This window comes from Drosophila nasuta, chromosome 3 (genome assembly GCF_023558535.2).
Source record: "Drosophila nasuta strain 15112-1781.00 chromosome 3, ASM2355853v1, whole genome shotgun sequence".
Lineage (NCBI taxonomy): Eukaryota > Metazoa > Arthropoda > Insecta > Diptera > Drosophilidae > Drosophila > Drosophila nasuta.
Genome location: NC_083457.1, coordinates 54,622,025 through 54,630,429, shown reverse-complemented (window position 1 = coordinate 54,630,429; position 8,405 = coordinate 54,622,025). Strand labels below are relative to the sequence as shown.

Sequence of the window (8,405 nt, the reverse complement as noted above, 5' to 3'; positions counted from 1 at the left end):
TGTAACCCACGTTTTCGTTCCCGTTTTCGTTCTCTGTCGAAGCCATTAGCAAAGAGCAACAGCCTCATCTGCCTCTCGTTTATGTATGGCTGTGTGTGTGTTTGTGTGTGTGTGTGGGTGGGTGAATTTCAATGGGCGAACGCCGAAAAGTGTGCAACATTTTGCAAAAGTTAAAAGCATTTGTCGGTTTATCAGAGTCGGCAACATCCTGCCCACAAAACTCTTTTCAGCCTCAAAACTTCTTTTCATCTGATTTGATTTGATTTCATTTCATTTGGTTATGAGTTCCTCTCTCTCCCTCGCTCTCTCTATCTCTCTCTCACTCTCTCTATTTAGCTCCAGAGGTTTGTCCTCAATGCTGCCGCATTGATAGAGAGGATTACAAACTGTTATTTAACGAGAGGCAAGTCTCAATGGGTCGCAAAACTCTTGCTCTCAAATAGAAACTGTGGTCAACAACTCTGGCGGCATTTACACTTGAGTTTGTCACGAATATTTCGAAATTAAAAGCAACATGTTTCTTTGAAGAATTATAAGATTTATTTAGAAAGAAGAAATTACTTTTAACTCCTTCTTTTGCCAATATTCTTTATAACATTTATTTCGAAATGGTTTTGCTTAAAAGAAAAATATGAAGTATTTCATGATTGTCTATATAATATTATAAATAATGAAGTTTTATCTATGAAGAAGATACCCTTAAAATTATAGTATTTAAGATTCTTAAAAATTTGATTGCAATCAAATTAAATTTGTAGAAGTTATTTAAGAAATAGTTTTAAATGGGGAAAAAAACCTTTTTACTATGGGTCTTATTTTTTGGTTGACAATCTGGTATATTTTATATGTTACTCGATGGTATATTTTAAATGCAATACTATATCAATATACCAAAGATAATCTTCGGTATATTTTAGTATATTTCTGTGGTATATTTTGTATGTTACTCTATGGTATATTTTAAATACAGTACTATAGCAAAATACCAAAGATAATCTTCGGTATATTTTAGTATTTTTGTGGTATATTTTGTATGTTACTCTATGGTATATTTTAAATGCAATACTATATCAATATACCAAAGATAATCTTCGGTATATTTTAGTATTTCTGTGGTATATTTTGTATGTTACTCTATGGTATATTTTAAATGCAGTACTAAAATATATCAATATACCAAAGATAATTTTCGGTAAATATTTTAGTATTTCTGTGGTATATTTTGTATGTTACTCTATGGTATCTTTTAAATGCAATACTATATCAATATACCAAAGTTAATCTTCGGTATATTTTAGTATTTCTGTGGCATATTTTCGATATATTTGTATCTCACAGTTGAGCACACTCGAATTCTTACTTATTTATATAACAAATTACTTGATGAATATAATATAAGAAGTTTGGACTGTGAATTTTAAATATTTTAAGAAAAGTGATGAACCCAAAAGAATGTTTTAAACTGCATTTGAATATTAAGTATATTAATTTTATTTAAACATTATTTATATAGCAAAAATGATTTAAAAATTTCATTAAAATTGTTTAACAAGACCAAAAATGATTACCTAATTGAGTGGAAGCAAGTGAATTAAGAGCTCAACGCGTATTTTGCAGTCGAGAAGTCTCAATGATGACCATATGTCCTTAGTCCTTAGAGTCAGTCTACTGTCTGCTCGTTATGCCAATATTGGTATCACACTTCAGTTAACAGCTTGAAAAGCGTTGAACGACTGTCAGCCAATTATCGATGCCAAAGTCAATAAAAGAAAATACTGCGCAAAGTTTACGCTAAAAGCCCAAAGATAATGTTTTTTGGCAAGACAAACCAGAGAGAAAGAGAAAGAGAAGAAGCGAGGCGAAACAAAGAAAACGAGAAAATACGCGAAGAAATATATTTGTGTGGAGTGTCCGAGAGATCTAAGACGTGCCTGAGAGAAAGAGAGAGAGAGAGAGAGAGAGAAGGGAAAAGGGAAAAGGAGGAGGAAAACTTATAATATTTTGACTGAAATCCAAAAGAGATATAATAAAATTCAATTGCGAGTTGCTCGCCGCACGGCAAATGAAAACAAAATAATGAATATACTTGGCACACACACACACAGTCATACACACACACACACACATAGATAACTTAAACACACTTAGCTATAGGACGCCGAAGAAGTTGGCAAGTTTTTGCTTGCCACAGACTTTTGGCCATAAGAAAACACAGCGAACCAAAGCGGGGGGAAAAGTGAGAGGTGAGAGGTGTGTTGGGGTTTCCCCTCTATCAATTGAAGGCTTGTTGGGGAGCGGGGAGGGGGAAGGGGAGCCTGCAGCAAACACATGTCAAATGCGCTTTTTAAAAACAAGTTTTTCCTTCTAGCGCAAAGTTGCAGAGGAAAATGCAGCAAAGAAAGGAAGAGAGTGAGACAGAGAGAGGGGGAGGAGGAGGGGGAGGGGAAGCCAAACTGCTTATCTCGACAAAAAGCCAAAAATGTACGACGGAGGGCGGCTGTTGGTGGGCGTGGCAGCAGTGCACTAATGGTGCCAAGCAACCGGAAATGCCGCCATGCATGTCTGCTTCTATTTGTACAAAATGGAGGCTGTGTATCGCGAGTGTGTGTGTGTGTGTGTGTGTGAGTGAAGATCTTGATTGCCTTTTGCTACAAGCGAAATTTATAAGAGCTTCCCTCTTCCTCGCCTTCGTTTTTGCTATGATAATTTCCGCAGTTGCTGTATTATATATATAGTAAAACAAGTGCAGTCAGTAGCCAGTTTGATTTGATGGCCGACTTTATTCAGCCCCAAATCAGCAGCAACAGAAAAAAGAAACAGCAACAGAAACAAGTCGAGAAGCAACAAAATTCTCAAACACCCAGACAAAAGCGAAACGTGATGTGAGCCGCGTGCGAATTGCGAATTGCGAACTCGAATTGCAATTGGCATTTTGGCCATTGGCCAAAAGCGAGTACTCGAGAGATGCCTCAGCCAGATGACATCGAGCTGCAGTCCAGTTGGCTCGTTATGTAAAAAGTAAAATCACATTCATTCACAGCGGTTACGAGCAACACTTTTTACAGTAAATAAATAAACTTCTGATTGTTAAAGTGTAACCTAGATACTTAGATAGGTCACGATTTAAAGGCGGAGTAGTTAAAATATAAAACACACATATTCAGCGTAGAGTTAAGAGACAGAAACACAGGTGTTTTAATATAACGAGAGAGAGAGAGAGAGAGAGAGACAGACATTAAGTTTCTTCCCATCATCATAGCAAACATGAACGCAACACGAACATTTAGTCATAATCAAAAGATCGAACATTCTTTTGGGCCTCATACCTGCATGATCAAACACTTTGAAAATGGTTTGAGAGAAACAAAGTAGCAAAATTGAAATGTTTAAACGAATATGAAACTTAAATTAAATGAATCTTAAATATTAAAATTACAACAATTTAATAATAAAATTAATAAAAACAAATTACATTGTATTTCCGTCTAAAAATACAAGTTCTCTCTGCGTTTGTTCCCTCTTCGAACAGCTGAGTTGGTTGCAGCACGTTCGAACAAATTATCACCTAAATCGAACATGTTGCGTCTAAGCGCTCAACTTGAGAATGGCGATCGAACATATAGTCGTCCCGCTCACACATATAGACACAGATAATGAAATTCCCATTAAGTATTTTTAGCACTGACACAAAGTAGGCGGAGCTTCGCCTAAAACAAAAATGGCGTTGTATATGCAACTAAAATGAAGAGAGGCGAACATGTTGCTAGAGCGAACACGTTCGTAATTAAAACAACAACAAATTGCAAGGGAATAAAATAATAATAATAATGGCCCCACATCAAATTCACTTTGCACACGATCCAGTTTAGGTGTAAAATGAATGTGGGAGAGTGTATTTGTAGTCTGGTTAAAGAGCTGCGAACTAAAAGAGAAGGGAGGAAAGGGGGGAGTTGCAGCTATAGCACTGTTGATTTTGATGCTGCTGCCTAGGCGCATGTTTGTTTTTCGTGTAGCCGCTGACGTGGCTCTATTGCCAACACGGCGCTCTCCTCTCTTTCCCTTTTACCCTTCGTCTAGTGGTTTATCTAGCCAAGCAGGAATGCGCCCTCTGTTGTTTGATTGCGTAAATGGCAGCGCTGTCCGCTGTCGTCGTTGCCGTCGCTTTTTGTGGGTTCGCTCAACGCGCCGACAACGTCAACAGAACTTTGCACTTTGCCATTGCAACGGCGTCTGCGAGTTGCGAGTTGCTCTGCGTTGCACAGGAAGTCAATAAAAGTTGGCCTATTCCGCAAAGCGGCTGCAGTCACGGCAACAGCAACGGCAACATTTGCCTCTGCGGCAATCTCTCTTTGTGTTGCCACAGGGGGTGGCAACAACGGTAACCAAATTAACGCAGATCACTTTTGGCCAGCAATTTTAGTTGACAGTTAACAAAGACAGAAGTTTAAGCAAATCAAAACTTTAAAACTGTCAAGAACCAAAAATAATTTAAATAAATGCAAAATATTCTATTATGTTAATCGTGACATGCATTTTCAACCCAGTAAAATATCCGCTTAAAAATATCCCAATCTTATAAAAATTCCTACTAAACAGAAACTGTCTTTTTTAAAAAAGGTGACAAGGATAAAGCTCTTGCGCCCTCTATTGAGCAAGTTGTGGCGCCATCTATCGCATATATGGAGCAAGGATTACAAACTGCAGCGCGGCGAAATCGCGCAAAAGCTTCAAAAGCTTTAAAGACGCAACATACTGTTCACAATATTACAGAAGGCAAAAAAATTTACCGTTACAACATAATAAAAATCAAAAGTTGAGAAATGAACAAATTAAAATAGCAAAGTAAAGAAATTAAAGTAATATAAAACATAACACAAACCGAAATGTCTTCAACAATTGTCTCCCATTCCTCATTTAACTCCTTGCTCATCTCCTTCTTATAGCCGTCATGTAACGGTAAATGTAAAAAGACGCGTTGTGACTATTGCAAAGTAAAAAAAAAACCAATAAGAAAATAAAACAAAGGAATCAAATAAGCAATGCAAACAAACCAAAATATCATCGAGTTGATCCCAATGCTCCTTCACCACATCATATTGATATTCGTAAATCATCACAACACTTATTTAAATTAATTTTTGACGCACTTCACTATTTGACACACGCAAAAAAAAAATGCAACAATATCGAGCAAAGTCGCGACGTTAACTGAGCAGGAAAATGAAGACGCTTGCTCGCAATGCTGTCGGAGAGCAAAAGAGAATGCAAGCAATGCTCGCAGTGGAGCCGAACTTCTCTCTCGTTTTGTCCCACACGATTACTTAGACAACGACGATTCATTGCGCAAGAAAGAGAGCGCAGGCAAGTGTGATGAGCAATCGCAAATTAACTTGTTGCCTTTTTCTCTCTTTTTATACATACACTACGAACATAGATACAAATAGAGAACAATCCGAACTGAAAGCTGCACACGTGCAACTGATTCAATTCACATATGTGTGTGTGTATGTATGTCACCGATTATGGTGGAAAGTGATGAGTAGTTAAGACAGGTCGCATGTTTTTTGTTTTTGCTGTACCCTGATAATACTAAATTAATATGTAAAATTTTGGTCAACAACAAATCATTTTCTTTGGTATTTCAATTTCTTACTAACAATTCTATTTATAAAAGCAATTTTTTTTTATAAAAAGCGACAAGGATGGTGCAATTGCGCCCTCTATTGGGCGAGTTGCTGAACCATCTATTGCAAACTGCAGCTGACCGAAAGAACGGGAGCTTTAAAAGCTCTAAAGATGCAACAGGCTGTTCACAGAATAGCATAAATAAACTAAAGAAATAAAATAAAGTAAATTAAATGAAAATAAAAAAAAAGCACTAACCGATTTATCCTCAACGAGTGCTTCCCATTCATCATTTAGCTGCTTGCGCATTTTTCCCTTGCATCCGTCCTCCAACAGTAAATGCATAAAGATGCGCTGCGACTAAAAATCAAACAGCAACAAATTAAAGTAAAAGAAACAAAGCGAACAAAAAAAGTAAAGTGAATTAAGAAAAGAAAAATAACACAAAACAAACCAAAATGTCCTCAATGATTGCCTCCCATTCCTCATCAAGCTCTCTGCGCATCTCTTTCTTGTAGCCTGCGCATAACGGTAATTTCACAATGTCGCACGGTGACTATTGCAAAGTGAAGAAAACGCTAATGACAAGACGAAATGACAATTAAGCCAAATTAACAAACCAAAATATCGCGGAGTTGATTCCATTGCTCCTCTTTCATATCGAATTTATATTTGTAAATCAATACAACACTAATTTCAATAAATATTTCACACTCGCGAATTAACACTTTAATAATTACCACGCTAAAGAAAAAATGATGAACTTGCCGGACAAAGTCGCGAAACAAACTGAGCGGGAGTGGGAAATTGCAAAGTCAATTGAAAGGCAACGCAAACAGATAGCTAAAAGAGAGTAAGAAACTCGCTCTCACGACTACTTAGACAAAGTCGTGGGAGAGAGCGCAAACGAGTGACACGCGCAATCGCACTTTAAAGCAATGTGTTGCTCTCTCTTTATTTGTAGTTGTAGGTGCACTTTGGCATTTTGGCACTGTGACATGTGTATCTATTGGTAATAGAAATTTCCTTTTAATATTTCCCTTGAATCAAAAATGTCCACGCATTTGTAGAGCCATCTGTTGTAGAGCTCGCAAACATTCGTAGTGCTTAGGCGAAAAAAGCTTGGGATATTTACATAGGTAAAAAGTTGGTCCTTTTCGTTTCCTTTTGTGGCGCCCTCTTACGTAGTGTAGTAGACAAAAGTTTCGAGCAAAGCAACAGCTTAAAAGCTTTAGCGAAGCAACAGGTGGCTTACAATCGAAGCCAACAAAATTCAAAATAAACACAAACTTAAATGACGCCACGTATAGTAGCTCAAACTATTTTTCATAACTGACCTTGCGCAGTTAATAATATATAATATATTTTTATAATAAATATTCGAGAGGGTTAAGAATTAAAAAAGATATATTCATACTCATTTTTAAGTCGAATATCATAAGATGGATAAATAGTCTACCATATTTTCAATCGTTTTTTATTATGACAACCGAAATATCGTTATCAAGATTTTTAACAAAAAGTATTAAAACTAAAAAATAGTTATCAAGGTTATATGTACATAGATCTGAAACCTTGGGTTTACTATATATGACAAACTTTTGCTGCATTTTTATTCTTAAATGTCCATTATTATATAGAAAATATATATTATAATCAATAGTTAATTAATTATAAAATCGTTTTTTCTCTTCTAATAACGTATAATTTATTTGCATATTGGGTGTTAAAAGGTAACTCACCTGTCTCTGATGAAATTCCATTGCCGGCACATTGCCATTTAGTTCAACGGCAGACATTTGTATTGAATTGTTATTGTTAATATTTGGTAAGTAAAGTAAAAGCGTTGCAATTTTCCTATTGTTCTACGGTAATTTGGCACAATCTGACACACACACACACGCACATAAAAGTGAATGCTTTTACACTAATACACTGACACGCCTCTTCAAATTTAACATTTGGAAGCCTTTATCCTTGGATCGAGGGGGGCGGAGGGGGCGGAAGATACGAAGCCAAGAGGAACCTTGAGTTCGTCGTCACTTTCTCGCCTAATTGAATTCGCACTGCGATTTCGTTGCGCAGCTGTTTTTGAGTCGCTGTGCGTTGCCTTTGTTGCAAGTAAACGTGCCACCAATACCAAATGGGGCAAGAACCTCGAATATCTCACAGAAAATCTCTGGACTCTGGCGATTCGAGTAGATTTTTGGCTTGAATAAACCTCTGATTTTATTGGCTTATTTACAGATTGCGGCTGGACTTTGTGCGGCTGTAAATAGACGAAAATATACAGAAAATTATATTATAATTTTGCTGACAAAGTGATAATACGAGTATTGTAAAAGTAACCCACTTGGAAAAGTAGTTTATGAGACACTTTCAATATTAGACGGCTTTAAGAATGTTTTAAAAGTGTTTCTGAATATAGCAGAATATATATTATAATGTGAAAATTGTATATTTATCATTGCAAATAATTTGCTTTTAATATTTAATGTATGTATGCCAGTAACAATTTAAAATGCTTTAATTAAAAATAAGTCATTTAATTATCAATTTTATAAATTAATTTAAACAAGTAAAAAAGCTTTAGTCGAGTATGCTCGACAATGACACACCCGATACTCATTTTCAATAAAAGCAAACAAAGCGCAGCATTAATTTTAAAATATATTAAATTAATATACCCAAAAAATACTAAAAAAAATATACCAAAGGATACACTTGATATATAGTACTACTCTTAAAATATACCATCATAAAATACAAAAATACTACAA

At 35.9% G+C, this 8,405-nt stretch overlaps 1 protein-coding gene across 1 annotated transcript in view; it reads right to left on the bottom strand.

Annotated features, from left to right (window-relative positions):
• The window catches only part of LOC132794367 (AF4/FMR2 family member lilli), a 95,835-nt gene extending 87,941 nt beyond the window's left edge, over nucleotides 1-7,894 (bottom strand). Inside the window, 1 exon segment of the mRNA XM_060804775.1 lies at nucleotides 7,368-7,894. Within this exon segment, the coding sequence (XP_060660758.1) occupies nucleotides 7,368-7,424 (57 nt within the window). The 5' untranslated portion in view covers nucleotides 7,425-7,894.
• Nucleotides 7,895-8,405: the final 511 nt, after the last annotated feature.